Below are 19,694 nucleotides of genomic sequence, written 5' to 3'. Positions count from 1 at the left end.
ACTACTACATTTCATTTTGGTTTACATATAAAATACAGTAAGCTTATGTAAATGTCCACTACACAGGCAACTATGAACCCTTTGGTAAATCCGTATTTTAAACATGTCCTGCTTTTCATAGACAGATCACAAATAAGATGGCATCTTACAGGAGGCCGTATAAACAACAGATTAATCTCAATTTATCACGACTAATTTTGTTTGCAATACCGATTGATTAAAACCATTTAATTTTAAACGTGAACTACAGCATACTTAAAAATATTCCTACTTAATTTTGACTTGGTTACATTCAGGAAGTAAAACCTCAAAGGGTTGATAGCAGAACACCACACACACACACACACAAAGGGATTAACGTCGCTCCATTCCACTCGCGCAGGAGCCAGAGAACTTTGCACAAAGCAAACTTAGATTAATGAATGACTAGGGGTTAGTAAGGATGGAGCATGACACACATTGCTGGATAGCTGACCTTTGGGCTGCTGGCCTCAAGCTTTAGCTGCATGAGCTGTGCTAGTGTGTGCTCCCGGATACTACTCAGCTCCGCCTGCTGCCGTCTCAGCTTTATGAGCAGCAGCGTCAGCTCCTCCGGCTGAAGGAGTGCAGTGTGAGAAGCCAAAGAGCAGAGAGAAGGTTAATTGGTACCCCAAACAACACTACAGTAAAATAAGGCACACCTTGTAAAAGGTTTACTTCTAAAGCAAAGTCAGGCGCGCCTTCCGAGCGCCTTCCAAAAACTCTGGCAGTGATACAACACAAGTGACACCATTTTCCCCAGCTGGACACTTCCAAATATAAAAGGAAGGGTTAGCTTTTGACTGCTCAAACCAGCAAATGCCACCAAAGTCAAACATCCTCTGTTAAGGACAAAAATAATTGGGGATTTTGCAGGACAAATTTGTGCAGTCCTTGCTCTTTTCCTGACATGCATATTAAATGGATGATATTGACTTAAGTCAAGGGAGACAATTCCAGCCTTTAGGATGTTGTTACCTGTAAATGGGCAGTCATTTGAGCTTGGTGAAAGAATCAAAACATGCCCTCAAGAAAATTTAGTTTTTAAAATAATTCTTCAAATGTATGTGTTAAAATTGAGAGGAAAAAATGATGACAAACCCGTATTAACTGAACTACTTCAGAAATAATCACCTTTTACAAAATAAATCTGCACAAGCATGACAAAAATAATTTTCCATCCCACCTTTCACAGGTCTCAGGCTGCCAGTTATTTCACTGCTTTACTTTTATGACTAAGCTGTACAATGCAGCCTTAGGAAGGGATGAAGAATAGTATTTAAGATCCCAGATTATATGTATTATAGAAATAAAGTCCAGCCCAAATGGGTATTTGTCAGGTAATTCCACACAGATCAGTTTAGGTCAGTTTGGGAACCTCTACCTCAGCCATTCCTGGGAACCATTTCTGTTAGCATTACTTTAAAGAAAACAATTAACTGAACATCACAAGTGTTTTTGTTATGTTCCTGTTTGCTTCTGTTTCTTACACTTCTCCAGAAGTCAGCCTTACAAGAGGTTAAATATCCATCCAGCATTTTGATTTTCTCACAAGCCCTGTGAGTTAAACAAAGCCCAAACAGAAAAACCTCCTAAACCCCTGCTTGCTCTCTCCCACAGCCACAGAACTTCCCCAAAGCAAAGAAGTAAAGAGCTCCAGAGAACCACATCTTAAAAACACTGAAAGTGAATACCCATTTATTAGAATAAAGAGGAAAAATCCCTGAGAAGCAGCATAGCACCAGCACTTTTGTGAGTTCAGAACAAAGGAGCCCACAAGAGGGAGCAAGGGATTTCCACATAGCTTCAGTTGGCACAACCATTTGCTTTGGAGGGAAAACCAACACCAAACCCAAATTGTCTAATGGCAGTTTTCCTTCTTACAGTATCCTTCAATACTTGGATTTAAAATGCTTAATTTCAGAGAGAAAGTGTAAGAATCTGGACTGCCATACAAGGCATTTTCAAGTTCTCTCCAAAAATAGGCCCCAGTGCTTTCAGTCTGGAAAGTAACATCCATTCAAAGCACAAGAAGTTTTATTTTTAGGAATATGAGAACAAAAAGTAGCATCTTCAAGCAAAAGGAGCGGCAATCCGCTTTTTCAGGATCAAAACTCCTTTTGGTATATTCTGAAAAAGCCCAGTTTTAGTGAATTGGGAATAAACTATTGAATGGCACTCCAATCTCAACTTTTTTCCATGGAGGAGCCCTTAGAACAGAACTCCTCTCTAGACATTCATAACATTGCTGCGAGCACTGTGCAGGTCTTGGGACTCTTACAATGACCATAATATAAATTTTTCTTAGAGCTACCTACAGGTTTCCTCCTCTGGCCCCTGCAAGGTTCTTCTGTGGGCAGGATTTCTGGTTTCTTGGACCTGCTTGTCCCTCTGGAGATCAGCCCAGCTCCATGAGCAGAGCCCAGGAGACCTCAGGGGGCCTCAAATCCCAAGAAATATCTGGAAAGCTGCAGCTGCCAAAGGCCAACCCACAAAAGTCTCTGAAGGTGCCAGAAATCTGTGCTGAGAAGTGCAGGAAACAGGGCTCGAGGCAAGGACTGGCTGCCCAAGTATGATCCAAAAAAATTTAAAATGATCTGTTTCCTTAATTCATAACTCTCTCAATCAGTATTTTGAGATGGACAAAGAGATGACAAAAAAGGAGACTAAAACTAGTAAAGAAATGACATAAATTTAGGGCAGTTTTTTGGCTGAGAGTCATGTTTCAATTAGGAAAGTGGACAGTATTCATCAACATCACTTTGGTGAAATATCTTCAATGAAAAACACTTCAGCTGTACCACAGTACAATGTCAGAAAGGACATCATTTTACAAAACACTCTTTTAGAACCTTTTACATTTCCTAAAAAGCCGAACTTTACTTCTAGGATTTTCTAAATAATTAATGGAGAAATAAGTGTTCTGTGATATAGTCTATCCTCTCTCAGGAATTTCAGCAATGTATCAACAATAATTAAAAAATAATAAATCTGCATTTCTCCAAGAAAACCTTGACTCAGCAGCTACACGATATTCTCAGAATTCTGTGGAATCACAGAGTACTTCTTTGCCATATAATTTAAATAAAGGCTACATTTAAAGCAAGCTTTAACTAGAATAAAATTTCCACGTTGCCTCTTCATATTTAAAGGATTAAAAAACCCCTGATGTACCAAATAAAAATCCAACTCACTGTTTTGCCTTGGAGGCTCTGAGGAGTAACAGGCTGTAAACTCAGACCTGCTGGCATCGACCTTCTGTCAGGCACAAAGACATGCTGTAAAAAAAAAAAAATAGCACAGTGTGATCCAGTTATTTCTAAAGACTCAAAAAGTTAAAATGCTAAAACAAAAAGTCACACAGTTTCCTCCTCATGAAAATTTGCCATGATTTGTGCCAGTCATGCTCCCTGCTGATCCACTACTTAGGTCACTCAAGTAGTCTATCTCTAAATTTTAGAAATACCCCAAATTTCATAATTCATTTAATTAACAGTTCTCCCTCACTGTTGCCCTACTGACAGAGTGTGCAAACAACAATTTTAGCTCTTCACTTACGTTTCTCATCCTTTTTTCCCCTCATGTTTCCCACCCTTTCTTCTCCCCCTTTTATGCCCTTTTTCCTGCCCTTTTCAAAGTTACATCACATGGTGACAATCCTCAGGCAGTGTGTTTGGAGACTCAAACACTGCATCTTTCAGTTTTAGCCATCTATTCATCTGAACCCGTTTTTTGGGGCTCAGATTTTTGCCTGCTACCTGCTTTGGAAATGCTGTGTCATGACTGACTCCCACAGGAAAAACTTAAAATATTCTTCAGACATTGGTCTCAGAACTTGCCAAGCAGAGTTCTATCTCACATTTTCCCATATCTTGAATTTTGGATCAAAATTTTGATCCAAAATCAGAATTTTGGTTTGCTGGACAGGGCAGTTTCCTGTTCTCATCATATTAGTAGTTCAGATCTTCAGAGAAAGCATATCCTGAGTCTCCTCTTCCACCTGGTTTTATTTTGCCTGCACCACGGGGTTGCCTGAACCAGGAATACGAGCAGGCACAGTCTCATTTAAATGCCCTCCTGGAAGTGAACAGGCATAAAAGGCATATGCCTCCCTGTACACACTAAAATACAAATTTTCATACTTCAGGTAGTGCCAGGGGTGTGGGAAGCAATTCTTTTCCTGCTAATAGAGTTCAGAAGAAAACTACTACTTTGTGCAAGCAAGGAGGAAGCCAGGGAGGATTTGTGTCTCAGCACAGGGTCTGAGTCAGATCACTTCTGAAATCCACTCTTAAATGGTAGAATTCATGCACCATCCCCAGCCACCAGCAAGGCCTGCCCACAAATCACATTTATTTCTGACAATGCACCAAGAGACTGCCACTACACTTGTATTTCCAAAGCACAAGCAGTATAACCAGTATCATACCCCAAAGTGGATGTTTATTATTTAATAAATGTAGACATTGGCTAAGAACATTGAAAAATATTAAATATTCAGAAATATGAAATGTTTTGTAGCAAATTTACAGGAAGTCTGGAAAACAACTGACAGTTTTAGCACAAAAAGGTCCACAGCCATGATAAGTACATCTACAATGATTTGTGAGAAAAAACACTGAGGACTTACTTGACCAGTGTTGCAAAGGGAACTCATATGACACAGTTCATTTAAGGACAGCTGAACAACAGCAATTTGGGGAGGTAGTCTTTTTCTGTCTCGATATATTCTCAAAATATTAGGGGCAGATTGCTAGATAAAGTAAATTCTGTGGGTGTACTGCAGCATTCTTGGGGTTGCAGATGTAATTTCTATTTCAAGAATAATAGGGAACATCTTGGAATAGTAAGAAAAGACACAATACAGGACAGAAAACTAGCTGATATGAAAAGAAATTCGAGAAGAAAATTTTTAAGCTGCAGGGTGACTATTTTGGAGTAGGCAATAGCTTTTAAACATATACAAGGAGTCCATTCAGAACCACGTGCTGTAAAAAATAAAAGTTTTGGCATCTGCTCACGATGTTCTCATTCCTGCATTTTCAAACCACGTCTTGATTGACTTTTTAAACTGAAATAGTCACATGCAAGGAGATTCATACAAATGGGCATGTGGACATGTTGTTGGATGACTAAAAAGAGTTCATCCTTCCAGTCCCAACACATGAGGTAGCTCCTGCAAGTTCAGCCTCGTTATCTAACCATTTGATTTTAGCTAAGTGGCATTAATCTCCTTTCTGTCTTATACATAATAAAGAGTATTTATGGTTGATGTCCTTCTCCAGATATTCTTTCTAACTCATTACTTTTGAACAAGTTTAAAAATAGGTCATAGCTTAAAAGGTAACAAATGCTAACAGGAATTCTGCAAATGTAGAAGTCCAGCCAGGGATGGTAAGATTACAGTCTTGTAGTACATGGAGAAAAATATATTGGTGACAAAAATTGATCTTCTTGTGGGTTAAATGCTCCAGCATATAACAACTGATGTATTATGGGGAACACTGTTTTAACTTCTCATGACAGAAGAATTACAGAATACTGGATAAATTCTAGAACTTTTTGTTTGGATGGCTACCTGTGCAGAAGTGCAGCACTGTGTATGACAAATATAGGCTATATAGCCCTGGAGAGGAAAATTCACCCCAGCTCTTAACTTGGAATAGTGCTTAATGGGGATAGATGGGACTGAGCTCTAAAGACACACGGCATGGATTTTCAAATCACTGTCACAGAGGGGTTTCAGGAGGATTTTGAGAACCTAAAAATAGAAAACCAACCATTGAAAGCCACTGAAAAACCTAAGATCTCTATGTAGATGGAGTTTAGATGTTCAATTCACCCTACTGATTTCAAATAATCAGTCTTCTAATTACCCACCTTTTAAAGACAGGGGTGTTTTTAAGCTAATGGCAAAAGCTGGTTGTGTAACTAATTAAATACAAACCAAACAGCACGAAAAACTCAAAGGGAAACAGGAGGTTTGTATAAAAGATACTAAACACTAGATGAAATACTAGCATGAAGTGTTCAACAAGGAACAAGAACATCAGGAAGCAAAACATGGTTGACAGGACAAGTAACACACGCTCTGCAGCACTGACCCCAGTGGTGTTTCTCAGATGTGTGAGAAGCACTGATTACTAAATTTACAGAGAAGTTGAGACATTAAAGGATGTCAAAGCAAAATGACTCCTTCGGTGATAGGGGTCTAAAAACCTTAAAATCCAACACCTGATAATCAACTCAAAGTCGTTTAAATAGCTTTAAGTTGTAGTCACAGATTTTTTTTTTCTCTGCATCAAAAAAAAAAGATATCCAAGGACACAGTTTTTAGAAAAATGCTCAGGAACATTTTACATCCAACTGAAGGAGTGATTTTTATTTGATTATTTCCAATCTATTAAAGCCCATGGTAACAAAAGCATGCTGGATGTGGCACACATGGCACCCAAGTTTACAATTCTTCATGTCTCCCTCTCAGCACCAAGGTTGTGTGCATTTAGAATGATCTTCAGTGATCTCCTTCATACCTCGAAGGCATAGAAAGGAACAGTGCTTGATTTGCTGCTGGAAACCAAGGCAGCCCAACTTGTTGCTGAAGAACAGAAAGCAGCATGTGTCTGGGATTTTGAGTCCTCTTGGTGCTAGAAAGGAGTTAGATTTCTGTACATGCATAAGGTATTCTGAGTAATTTTCCTATTGACTCTTCTTACTTTTTTTAGAGAAACATGTTATCATGGACAATAATACCAGGCATGTTTTCACCACATAGTGTTTTAAAAAAATACATTTTTACTACCCATAGGCTTTTCAGCACTTTTCAAAATCAAAACTTTCTCCATGAACACAGTGATGTAACAATCCCCGTTATAATAAAATATACGACAGCGCAACACGAGTTTTCCAGTAATCAGGTACATCCTACTGAAGAGCCCAGAAAAAGAGTTTTAACTACTAAATGAGGCATTTTTACCTTTGTGTGATGTGTCCTGTGCCTGCGGTCGATGGTTACATCTCCCCTCTGCACTGGTGATGACACCTCTGAGCGGTATGTCCGCTGCGGGGAGTATCCCTGGAAGCCAGCGATGGACCCATGTGAGGGGGACGTGGGGATGGAGTGCATGGTCTGATCAGAGATGTTGATCATGGTTTTGGGGCTGCTCAGCGTGCTGTGCCTGGTGAGGGTGGTCTGCTTGTTGTAGAACTGGCGCTGCTGCCACTCGTAGAGCTGCCACATCGTGTCGTCGCGCATGGAGCGCCGCTTGTCCTCGGCGCTGACGGGCGCCACGGCTCTGTCGTACGCCGAGGGAGCCACGCTGCACAGGCTCTCTGGACGTGTCTTGCTGTTCCTGGGCAGTGTCCTGTACCCCTCTGGGTACCTGGGCAGCACCTGAGCTCGATGGCTTGGCATGTTCCTCGGTAGGGTCTGGTAGGAGATTATGCTGGAACACAAGTTTGCTTCTATTAGCATTAATGTTATGGCGATAGGAAGTTGTTTCTTTCTATTCCCAATCCACTATGGGTTGGGTTTATCCAGCTCTCACCTTTTAGAATACTTTGAATGCCATTTAAAAAGCGCTCAAGAAAATCAAAGCAACAGCTCAAGAATCAATGATACTGACTGAATGCACCATAGCAGCCAAAAGTGGATCCTTTCTCTCTGATTAACTCTTGCTAATATAATCCATATTTCATCTTTTTACCAGTTCGCCAGTCTAGTGTCAAGTTTCAATCAAATCTTGCAGCTTGTCTATGTGCTGGATAGGTGCAAGTTTTTAAAGCTTTAAACTTCTACATTGTTTCCATATGCTTTCCATATTTCCATTTGAAATGTTCCCTTTCTCAAAAGCGAAAAAACCCCTGTTGTTTCCCTAAGAAAATCTTGAGCAATTATTATGGACGTAAGAAAAAAGCTTTTTTTAACAGCAGTCCAAAACTGCAGTAATTGTCTAAAGAAATTATATTTCTCAATTGTCAAGGACAAGACATTCTCTACCAGCCATTCAAGTGAAACGAAGAGCAATACATGTCTTTGTTTGATAACAAAGTGTTTTATTGCTTTTCAACTCAGATATGAATTCAAAGGCTTATTTCTTCAATTTTTTGCCCCATTAAAATCCTGGAGTTCTACTGTCATTTAGCAACTTTCAGCATTAGTTGAAATATAAAATATTCTATACCAAGGATTGATGCATGCTGAAGTATGACAAAGCACTTCTTGTTCATTTTTTTCAGAGGACAAAATCTAGGTCATAAACATTGATTTATTCATCCCTTATCTAAAATGCAAATGGGCACCTCTTAAAGCCTTTTGCTACAGAGCATGCACATGATTGATGCTTGCTTATAGACAACAAAACCAGCTGCAAATTGGACCTGATTTAGCCATGAGAGGGCAGCAGCTTCCAGCTACACCCCACATTAATCCCAACTAAAATCCCTGCACCATGAAGCACCAGAACCTGGAGACGGTTTTGAGTTACTTCAGTGCCACCAAAAAAAAAAAAAAAAAAAAAAAAAAAAAAAAAAAAAAAAAAAAAAAAAAAAAAAAAAAAAATAAATCAAAGAAATTATGTAGATCAAATGGCAAGGCAAACCAGCTCAATGCATGTGAGATCCTTACGGAATAACTATCAGGGAAATTGATGATGGTAGAACCCACTTTTCACTGAAAACAGTTAAGCTGAGTATTTATGATCACCTGTAACATTCTGAAGATGAAAACTGCTATAAAAGAGCTTTATGTACAAAATCTGCTACAATTCCTGAAGCTTTTCAAGAATTAGTGAAGAATTATCCCCACTTTGTATTGGACAGCTTCCCATTCTTACAGAGAAATTATAAACAGGGAAAAGGGATTCTAAACCACAGTCTTCTGTTGCCACTACCTCTAAATTTCCTTAGTAACACACCATTAATTATAAAGCTTTTGTCTGTCTCCATAATTACAATCAAACAAACAAGATGATTTTGAGCTCCATTTCTAACTTTCAAAATAGAATTGTAGCTATATTCCATAATAGCCACAGTATGGCCTGACATTTTCATGAATATATTTAGTAGCAAGACACACCTCACTCACTGAAGCTCCTTACACATTTTATTAATTAAATGGGCAGTGCAATCCTGTTGGCACCTTTAAATATCCTCAACTTGTAAAAAAAGCTGCCTGAAGTTCTTACTGTGCAAAGACATCAATTGAAAAACTGCAATTACTTATATTCTAGAACATTTAGATAATGTAGTCCATCTTCTATTGGCAAACGACGAAAACTAGAAAAAGCTCAATCACCTCAATATTAAGCCTTGTTTTATATAATTTGGTAAAATCAAAATAGATACACCAACATACTGTTGATACTTGCAAAAATGTCATTCCAGTCAAAAACAAAACCCAACTCCAGACAGAATTGCAGCTTCCAGCTGCCCTGCACACAAGGGGAGACTGCTGCAGTTGGGTCTGAGGTTGCAAAATATTTCTGCAGCTATCATCATAAATAGCTTCTTATAATTGCTCCCATATGAGAAAGAGTCTTCCACATGTGTTTACAGACACCTTTAGAGGTTGTCTCTAGGGCTACTCTTGGGTAAGAAAAGTGTTTCTGGTGTCTGAGCTGGACTATCTGGGAAAGCAACTTTGCTGCTGAGCCTTTAGGGGCTCAGTTCTGCAAGGTTATGAATATCCTCGGATTGGAACCTCAGAACAGCCCTCCATCCTAAAGAGCACAAACAGCAGCTGGCCCCAAATACACAACTTCCACCTAAGAATCAAAAAAGGGTGGCAGAGTGAAGACGGAAACCTGGTGTATTAATTGCAGGCATTTATTATTTTGGATGAGTCTTATTTTGGCAAGGCCGAGAGAGGCTCTCATCCTAGGTTAGCAACAACAAAAAACATCACTTAGTACCAAAAACCCCTTCTGTGTCTTTTCACATTTGAGAAAGGCCACTTTTGTAAAAAACATTTCTTTTCATAATTGACTTGTGCAAAATTCAATAAAATTGTACTGAAGTGGAATGTATTTATTTTTTATTTAAACCACGTTTATTTTTGGTTTAACAAAAGTTTGCCTTCCTTAAGGCAGCAGTTTATTCATGTGGCTTTTGCCAAACTAGATGTCTAGATCCATGGAAACAATACATAACTCCTTCAGGAACCAAAATCTACATTGCTGTCATTCTCATTACATTTTTGGGCAATCAAACTACTGAGGGGTCAGCCTGTTCCTCTAAAAAATTTGTAGTTGTATAGTGAACCCTTTTCATTCTACACTGAGGACAGCTAAGAGCTCCTCTTTTCTTTTATACATAGTCATTTAATTGAACATATTTGTTAAGATTTTAGCATTTGTCCTAGTTTTCTGAGTACACCAGAGGTACTCAGTTGGGTCCTCATGGTTTCTCTAACACAGACACAATAATACAGATGCACTGCAAAGCAGCTTCATGGAAAGTCAGCAACCTTTCCCCATTAAGTAAAGACTACTTTTTTCAAAAATTCAAGTTATGTGTTTTACAAGTCTTAAACAGCCTTGAGATCCTCTCAACCCAACCTTAAGCTTCATCATAAACCAGAGCTTCTTTCTACTCTCATTCACCAACTCTGATTCTACTTAAATTTCTGTCTCCAGCCAGAAAATGGCAACCGGAACAAAAATTAAATTTTAAATTTAAATGAAGCCTCATTTAAAAGACATCACTATATACATTAGAAATTGGGATCGTTATTCAAAGCTGTTTCCATGCAAAGTAAAAAAGATAGCTCAAGGCCAATTCTCCTTCAGTTTGCTACTTTTATTTAGAACTACATTTGAAAGTGTTTATGTTATCACTGCCACCCTTATCTAGGCAAACAAGTGTTCCCTATACTCAAGAATTAAATATTGTTAATTAGTAACATATTGTTAATAGCACTTCCCCCTATTTGATTCCCACAGTAAAATCAGTTTTAGTGTTATTATACTTGTTCACAGCTGAAAAATAGCAAAGCTACTCTAATTTCTTTTGTTTTGTTGCAAGTTTGAAAGTTCAATTAAAAAAAAAAACTGCATCAGAAAGCCTTTTGAGTTTTCATTATGCAAGTTTGAATAATAAAATGAATGTCAGGGTGTGCAAGTCCCTGTCTGTATGGCAAGTTCAAACTTGATCAAACTACTTAGGATGAGCATTTCATGAAATAAAACATTAACAATTCCTAATTATATGTAATGAAGGGCTAAAAGCAGTGAGGAAATGTTCGACTTTGGCAAGTGGAAGTCAACTTCATGGAAATTTTTCAAGATCTTGCAAAAACCAGAGAAGCCACCAGCTCCACATTTTGAAATTTGAGGGGGAAACACATTTTGTTAACTCTATTTATCTTAAGCTCTGCTCTGCCATCCATCTATACACAAAATCCTTCATTTCCAGCTTTTCAAAGCACCTCCTGTGATAGCATCTCCATACTTCCTATCAAATATAGTATTTAAAACCTTCTACATTTTCCTCCTAGAGCTGCTTGTCTGTAAGGCAGCCTGGAAGCAAAGTCCCTCCACTTCTGTCAGACAGAGAAGTTGCTATTGGCATGACATTCAATATTGCCAATCATTCACACATCATTTAAAAGCTTCATGAATAATCACTGGAGCTCAATATTATAACTGGGTGATAGCTAATTCATGAGAAGAGAAGCTTTAAGCATCAAGTTAGATTTCTTGTGTCTTACCTTTAGATAAATCATTTTTCTCTCTTCATTTAAAGCTGTTTTAAAGTTTAAACGCTTCTGAGTTTGTTTTTTAAAGAATTTCAAACAAAATATTATTACAAGAATTTGTGAACAGAAAAAATGCAGAAAAGAAGGAAACTTCAAGAACAGATTGTAAGAGGAAGAAGAATTTTTATGATTGAGACACCTTTTCACTGCTAGGATATGGAAATTTCTAACACTCAAAAAGAGTGTATGGCCATTTTTATTTACTGAGTTATTAATATACTTTAATTTATTATTAATCATTCAAATGCTAATAAAAGAAACTTTCAGGCATCTGTTCTGAGAAGTCATCCAGGCATTTCTCACAGAGACCAATGAAGAATGTAATTATACAACACAGATCAAGAACTAAAGAAACTAACCAAATATAAGTATTATTTATTAGAAAGCCTAAAAAAAGAGATGTAGACAGTACTTACCCTCTTGTTTCCTCCTCCTGTCCTCTCCCCCTCTGTATTTTAATCCACTGCTCCAGCTGCAGCATGGAGTTGGTTCTCTGCATGAGGCGCTCGGAGTCGGCGTGCGCCGGCACCGCGTTGTGGTGGGCGCCCTCGGCATCCGCCACCACGGCTCCCATGGATTTATTCTCAGATCCATTCAAATGGACAGGCCTGAAGTGCCCACCTGGAATGGTGCTAATGGGCAAAGTCCTGTACTCGGATCCCAAAGGGTTCAGCTTCACACTGTTGATTTTTGTCAATGGTTTATCTTGCCCGACTTTCTGGAATCCGTATTTCTCGGCTTCCAAAGCTTTCTTCTCCTCGTGTTTGTTCACTTCTTTGTTCTTCTGGTTGTTTTGTCCCTCTGGCTTAATTAGCACCCGATGGTTTGAAATATTATTTGCCTCTCGAGGTGATGTATTTTCAACAGTGAATTTCTCTATTCTGGAAGGGAACATATGAAAAGCTGTAACACCAAAATATGCTCCTTACTAGTAGTAACAAAAAATTGGAAGTTTTTTCAGTGAACCCCTTATATTTTACAACAATATTTTGACTTTAGGAGAAAATATCAGGACATTTTCACAATAATCAAAGACAGGTTGGGGGCTTTTCTTGCTGTTGTTTTGGTGTTTTGTTTTTGTTTGGGGATTTGTGGTAGTGCATGATTGGTTTGTTTTTTGGTTGGTTGATTTGGGGTTTTTCTGGCTGGCAAGTGTGAGTATTGTTTACTTCTACACTTTTCTCTTCATTTATTGTTTTAAAAACAATTATAACATGAGGTAATATTTTTTTTAATTCAACAGTCAATTAACCCCTCCAGAAAAAAAATGTGTGCAACACATAAACAACAAATAAATCCAGAGTCTGAAAAAACTGGATGTTCAGCTCCTGGAGGGCTGAAAATTCAAAGGGTAAAAATATTCAGTGGCTCTCCAAGAGCTACAGCTTCCAAATGTCAACAGCCTGAAATTCAGATGATTTTCAAAGTCAGCTTGTGATTCACAATACTGCTGAATTTAGCATATAATGAGCTCCTTTAAAGAAAGCAAATGACTTTTCGTGGTCAATGGTATCAATTAGGTTTCTCTGGTATGTTATCACTCTGGCTGGCACACATTTTGTGGAAAATAACTGTGGCTTTTCTAATTTTAAGGGGGAAAATAGCTGTTGACTTAAGGAACTATACCACAAAAATAATGATATTTTTGGAATTGCTACTGCTTTACTGTATTTACACAAGGACTTAATGTGTGCAGTTCTATTAGTGATCTTCTTTTTAAAATTTCAAAATGTGAGGCTCTATCTTTTGCCATACTGGGAGGACCTGAACTTCATTCTCAGCTCAAAAAGTGACTTTTGGGTTTAGTTCACTAGAAAAACAACCCATCACCTTAAAATGTTTTGCTCTACATTTTTTGGTATGGGAGGAAAGAAGAGGAAGAGATATAATTCCTTAAGATTATATCTCTGTATAAAACCAAACCAAGAACAACACTTTATTTTAAGATGATGTTGAATTAACTTTTTGTTCTGTTTTGCATCTTTTTTTTTTGTTTTGCAAATGCATTATTCATCTTTATAACATTATCCAGTTCAAGTGTCCGTAAAAAGGCCATCACACACAACTTACCAGGAGCATTATTGCTTACCCCACAGTGAAAAAAAGCCATTTATTTTTCCCCCCAAGACCTTAAATTGTTCACAAAATCAAACATTTGTGTCATTTCTCAAGGTTATTGAAAAAAAAAAAAAAAGGATCACCTTCTCACTCTCACCTCAAAACTGTACTGCCCAGTCTTCTACCAGAAACTAAAGGAATTTCCCACAGGAATGTGAATGAAAACCTCCATTTTCCACAATTATCAAGTAAAAAAAGGGTGTTAAGGTTTCAGTTTTCACCCAACACTCTGAAGTTTACCAATGAATATAGACTAAAGACTACCTTGCAAATAATCCTGAAGGTGGGCATTAATATTTGCAGCATGTCTCAACAGCACCACCCACCCCATTATATAATATAGAAATATATATAATAGATATAATATATATATAGAAAACTTTTTCTAAACCTTTCTCAGGTGGCTTTAGAGCAGAGGAAAAAGTGGAAAATCCAGGGTGGAGAGGGAGAGTGGCATCTCTAGGACACTCCTCATACATGTGGCAAAGTCAAGCCCTGGCACTGTGCTCAGTTCACACTCTCCTAGTAATTTCCATGTGTTCTAATTAAAAACCAGTAACTCCCCAAACCACAGAACTGTTTTTCCATGCAGCCTCATGCTGTATCACTCATTAGTAGCAGGTTTTACACAGCACAGGCAAACATTTACATTTGACAGTCTTTGGGATGGTGTCGAGGCTGAAGGACTGACATTCAAACAGATTGCTGGGCTCTCTTGGTGAAACCAAATCTGCCAACTCTGTGTGAGCAAGGGATCCCTTTCCACCCTGAAGGATCCATATGGGAAAAAATGATCAGAAACAAATGTAAGAAACAGAAATCCATATGTATATTTGGCTCCGTATTTATAGCTAACTCTCAAAGACATATTCAACAAAGCTTGCAGGCTATGTGAGGACGGGATAGGGAGAAGAGGAGGAGAATGAGCATTGAACATTGGTCTTTCAGCATATGCTGAATGCAATTTATAGATTTCTGCAACCAAACAGGAATCATATGTCCAATATGCAATATGCAACACAAGAAAAGCACTATTTTATGCTGGTTTATATAAAGAAATAATTCTGCAAGGGCTGGAGAGGGGGAAGCATGTGATTAATGATCAGATGGACATAGCACTGTGATTTAACAAAGCAAGGCAGAGGCATTTGAAAAGGAAAAGCCATCTTTTCCAAGCACACTGACGTCAGTAAGCCCCCACTGTGGATGTCTCTGTTCTAACAAGTGCTTTTTTGGCAGCCTGGCTTATGCTGTTCAGGGAAAGTAACTACACCAGGAGGGAAAAAAACCCATCTTTTCTTAGTACATGCTGCATCACTGAGAGGAAACAAAGGCTGCAGCACACAAGCTGCCAGTGAAAGGTCAGAAAAATGACACTCAGACCTTGGAGAGTAGAGAATCATTCAGGGTAAAATGGTAAATCAGTGTGTTGGTGGACACGACCATCTACAAACACAAGCAAGCACCCAGAGAGGGTGTTTGAGATCTTATGTTGAGTCGTAAGCTTCAATTGCTCCTCACTGACTAAAGTATTTGGTTTAATTATTTTAATAGGTCTCTCAGTACTTTATTAAACTTGAATGTACTGTCTAGGTAAAATCAAAACTGTTTAGAAAGGAGTAATTACAATTCAGTCAATGGAGCCAAATACTGTTTGTCCTTCCCTGCAGCTAAACATCAGAAGGGAATATTTCTGTTAACAGAGATCAGTTCTAAGAGAAATGGGTACATTTTTATTTTCTCACTTCCATATCTCCTGTGTGGTTTATGTGGCTAACTATGTGTGGAAAATAAGAGTTGAAGAGTAGTTCATGAAAAGCTTGGCAACACCCCTCCCCTCCCACCAACTTAAATGTTTTAAATACTCCCATTATCTTTATCCTCTCCAAGGAACTCACATCTCCAGAAAAAACAGACACAAAAAATGTGCTAAAATCATTAAAGAGATTCAGTTTAACAGACTGTTGGATTTAATTTCCAGAGTACCATAAGCAGTGAAGTATCTTGATTTCTAGATTTAAAGAATTGTGTTGTAAAAAAACCTCCTCATTTATCATTGGGCATTTTAAATTAACAGGCAATTAAAAGTGGCCCAACATCAGTTTACACAAATATTTAAGGAAGTTCTTAATTGCTCATTTATTTTATTGCAAGTATCTAGTCTGTTAAAAAACTGTGTTTAGTACAATGTCTAAACCTCTGAAAAAACAGAACTCAGAAACAAAAGCACTGCCAAACTGGACTGAACCAAAACCATTTATGCTTAAGCTCCATATATGCCAAATTTTAGGTTACTCAGAGATGAGGTAATAAGACACTTAATACTTAACAGATTTTTACAGGGAAGGAACAGTATTTCTCCAGCATAAGATCATATCCTGCTATGTTTCATTTTAAGAACTTAAGAAATAGCCAAAAGATGGATTCTTTAGAAAACAGATGTCTGAAGGGTTTTCTTCCTTATTATAGCTAACAGATATGAAACTCTTTGAGACTTGCTCTTGAAATCTATTTTCTCTGAAATAATTATTTCAAGGCTACCAACAAAGTTTTCAGAGAGGTCACATCTAGTTCTGTTTCATTCTGAGGTTTCTTGCCTGAATCAAAACAACAAGATGGTGTTATGTAAGTTGCTTTTCTGACAATTGTTTGGCTGCTGGCAAGCCTGTTCTGCCTGTGATATCCAGGCAGATATTCACAGTATTGCAAACATCAAATGAAGGTCATGTCACTGGTGCAGAACAGGATTAAGAATGACCTCCTTCAGTTTTACTCCTTTATAGAGTGTTTATACAATTAATATGTGATTTTTGTTTGAAGTTAAGTGAGTTTGATTTGGTTTAATAGTTGCTCCATATGTAAATTACCATTGTATCTGCAATACAAACCAAAATTTTCAGATAAAGTTTATTACTACTAAACTTCTCTGGTACCTGTGTCCAGGAGATTTTAATTACTTTTTTAAACTCAGAATTTCTCAGCATTGCTGACATATATTTAGCTCCAGGGTAGCAGGAACTAACAGAGTGGAGAATAGATCTAGTGACAGCAGCCATCAGCAATAACTTCTCTGCTGTCAATAACGAGGAGCTTTTAAACTTTCAATTGATGAGGTTTCCATTAGAGGTGCCATGGAGCTGGCCCAAGGGACCACATTCAGAGACAGTGTTCAGTCTCTGAGAACACAAAGCTTCCAGTGATAATTTGCTTTTCATTGTCACCACACGGGCACAGGAAGGAAAGGCTCCAGGTCAGGTAAGCAGAAATTTGATGACAACTTAATGATGAACAAGAATGGCTCCCCACAGGTTGCCCACAGGTACAAGTGGTTAATTTAGCCAGAAATTCCAGCTGTGAATTGGAGGATTATGACAGGTTTAAGCCAAAGGCTACCACCAGTTGAGCTGCTGTTGCTATTCAGTCAGGAGGGCAGGGAGTCAAACATGCCTGCACATGGCATTTGTCACTGCACTCCTTCTGATGCCACTGGCTACAGGGATAGCTCATTTTTTCCTTCTAGCCCCTGACAATCAATATTCAGAACAGAACTTAGATTATTTTTGCTACTTCAAAATTTTATCCGACACTGTGCAGTTAGTAAGGGGTCTTCAATATAAGGAGAAATCACCTCAGCCAATTTACATTCTATTTTAAAGACCACTCTTTCATTAAACAAATCAAACTAAACAAGAGAAAGCAATACACTGTCCCACTGTTTTGCCAATCCACACTACCTTTTCACAGGCTCTGTTTGCACAAGTGCTGCATCTATCATGGCTTTCATCCACAACTCCATTTCCTTCCCTGTATCTGTGCAGAAATAATAGGTCCTCATGTTTGGATGAGCTGCCTGATTGGAAATGACAGGGTCATTGCAATAAAAATGAAAAATTCTGTAAAAGAAGAGAGGCAAATATTGTTACTGCATAGTCACTCTCAAGCATTTTCTAATAAGATTTCTGCAAATAATATGATCAGAAAAAAAATCAAAAGGAACACTACAGAGTTTCTGGTCACTTGTATTTTCAAAATAACTGTCAGTAATTTTTAATCACAGCTGCTTCTTCATTAAGACATTAAACAAAAAGCCCTCCAAATTCTTCAATCTACTAAAAATGATATTGAGCATTCATTAATGTAGATTAATGTAATTCTTATAAATAAGATTTTAGCACAGATCTTTTAGCATAGCAGTCTGAATGATACAGTAAGTTTTAATTTGTACTTACCATAGTAAATAAATGATGTCTTGGTTAGGAGACCAAACGAAGTGCCAAAAGGAGCTCATAAAACAACAATAAAAAAAGTCAGGGCAAAATGTTTAGTAAAGTAATTTATATCATGATTTAAGATTGTCATGAAACACTCCTAAGAATGTGATTTAAGTGATAACAAATTCTTATCTTTATTTATGTGTAAAGATACTTTGTATCTAAATAACTAATGCACTTTCATTAGTGGGGTAAATTCAGATGCTGGTTTATGATTCTAAAGCACTACACAGGATTTAAGATCCACAAACTGAAAAAGAAAATACTACTAAGTGAAATCCATCCATTTCCCCATTCTGGTAATTATGTTTGTATTTACATCAGCCTAAGTACTTAAAACTTTTGCTACTCTATTATGTAAAAATCAGGCTCAGAAGCTGTTTTTCAATCCTTTTTCACCTGCTAACTCTGTAAAATGAGGTTTTGCTACCAGGCTCTTGTGCTTTCAGATATAAAATCAAATGGAAAAGCTGATTCCCTCACCTTGAAGGCGTATTTGCGGTTAATGTGGTCCTCAGCAGACAGCACAGATATCTGAAAACTGGGCAGGAGGATGCTCCCCAAGATTCCTTCTTCTTTCTCATCTGGGAATGCACACTTGGATTAGAGAAACACCTCTGCACACACCACACTTGCGTTCTGACACTTCACGAAACTCTTTCAGCCACACGTGAGCACTAACAAGAAGTTTAGCTCTGAGGGGAATGAGTTAAGAACCAGAAATCTACTCTGAAGAGCAGATGGAAGTCAAGCCTCTAATTCAGTGACAAGGACAAGAATACCACAGATCTACTTTCTGCTCAGTAAAAAAATCTGTGACTGCTTAAGACTGTTGGCCTTACAGAAAACGTGCACATTCTTCTTCTAATCTCAGGCATATTATGCTACATAATCCCCATTATAATATTTAATTATGAATTATAGTTGTAATTCCCACAAAGAGTTTACACTCGATTACATTCCATTTGTAAGCATGCACGTTTCAGACAATCTGTAAAAAAACAGCTCTCCCACAAAACAAACACTCTTTTCCAGAACCTTGTTTTACATAAAATTTTAGATCAATAGATCATAATAAAAAATTGATATTTAAATTGAAAGCCACAATCAGCTTTTAAATCCAATTATACTTTAATAAAGGAAATAATGGGATGCAGTTCATAAAGTCGGTCTTAATTGTATTTCAAGTACAGAACTTGTATTCACAATCAGTATCTTAGAGACTGTCCCCCATAAAACTTCTCTTAGTTGAAGACAGTGCCTCCAGGAAATAACTGTATCTATGAAATGATGAGATGAAATTGATCTATATATCTTATATCAACAAAATTTTAAGATGAAAACAGGTACTGCAAAATTTCAATGAAAAAATAATGCTGTTACCATTAAAATACACTTAAACAGCATGGCAGGACTATTGCTTATGTGTGGACTTAAAAATCTTTTCAAGGTTCTCAATTATTCCCTAGATTTTAAAAAGCCAGAACCTTCATTTAAGTTTTTTATATGAGGAAAGTTGTGCCCAGCCATTT

General features: G+C 37.7%; 1 protein-coding gene across 21 annotated transcripts in view; it reads right to left on the bottom strand.

Moving 5' to 3' along the window:
* Window positions 1-19,694, bottom strand: part of PLEKHA5 (pleckstrin homology domain containing A5) — a 154,617-nt gene that overhangs the window by 31,279 nt on the left and 103,644 nt on the right. For 15 of the 21 annotated variants that reach the window (XM_063395205.1, XM_063395203.1, XM_063395204.1 and 12 more), the window contains 6 exons: window positions 18,646-18,746; window positions 17,626-17,741; window positions 12,190-12,654; window positions 6,995-7,463; window positions 3,213-3,296; window positions 476-595 (listed from right to left, as the gene is read on the bottom strand). In XM_063395205.1, the coding sequence (XP_063251275.1) occupies window positions 476-595; window positions 3,213-3,296; window positions 6,995-7,463; window positions 12,190-12,654; window positions 17,626-17,741; window positions 18,646-18,746 (1,355 nt within the window). The remainder of the gene's footprint in view (window positions 1-475; window positions 596-3,212; window positions 3,297-6,994; window positions 7,464-12,189; window positions 12,655-17,625; window positions 17,742-18,645; window positions 18,747-19,694) is intronic. The other 6 variants (XM_063395193.1, XM_063395207.1, XM_063395194.1 and 3 more) reach the window with 1 other exon arrangement.

This window comes from Prinia subflava, chromosome 4, assembly GCF_021018805.1.
Source record: "Prinia subflava isolate CZ2003 ecotype Zambia chromosome 4, Cam_Psub_1.2, whole genome shotgun sequence".
Taxonomy (NCBI): Eukaryota; Metazoa; Chordata; class Aves; order Passeriformes; family Cisticolidae; genus Prinia; species Prinia subflava.
Note: the sequence above shows the minus strand (reverse complement) of the source record. Positions and strands in the feature narration are given on the sequence as shown.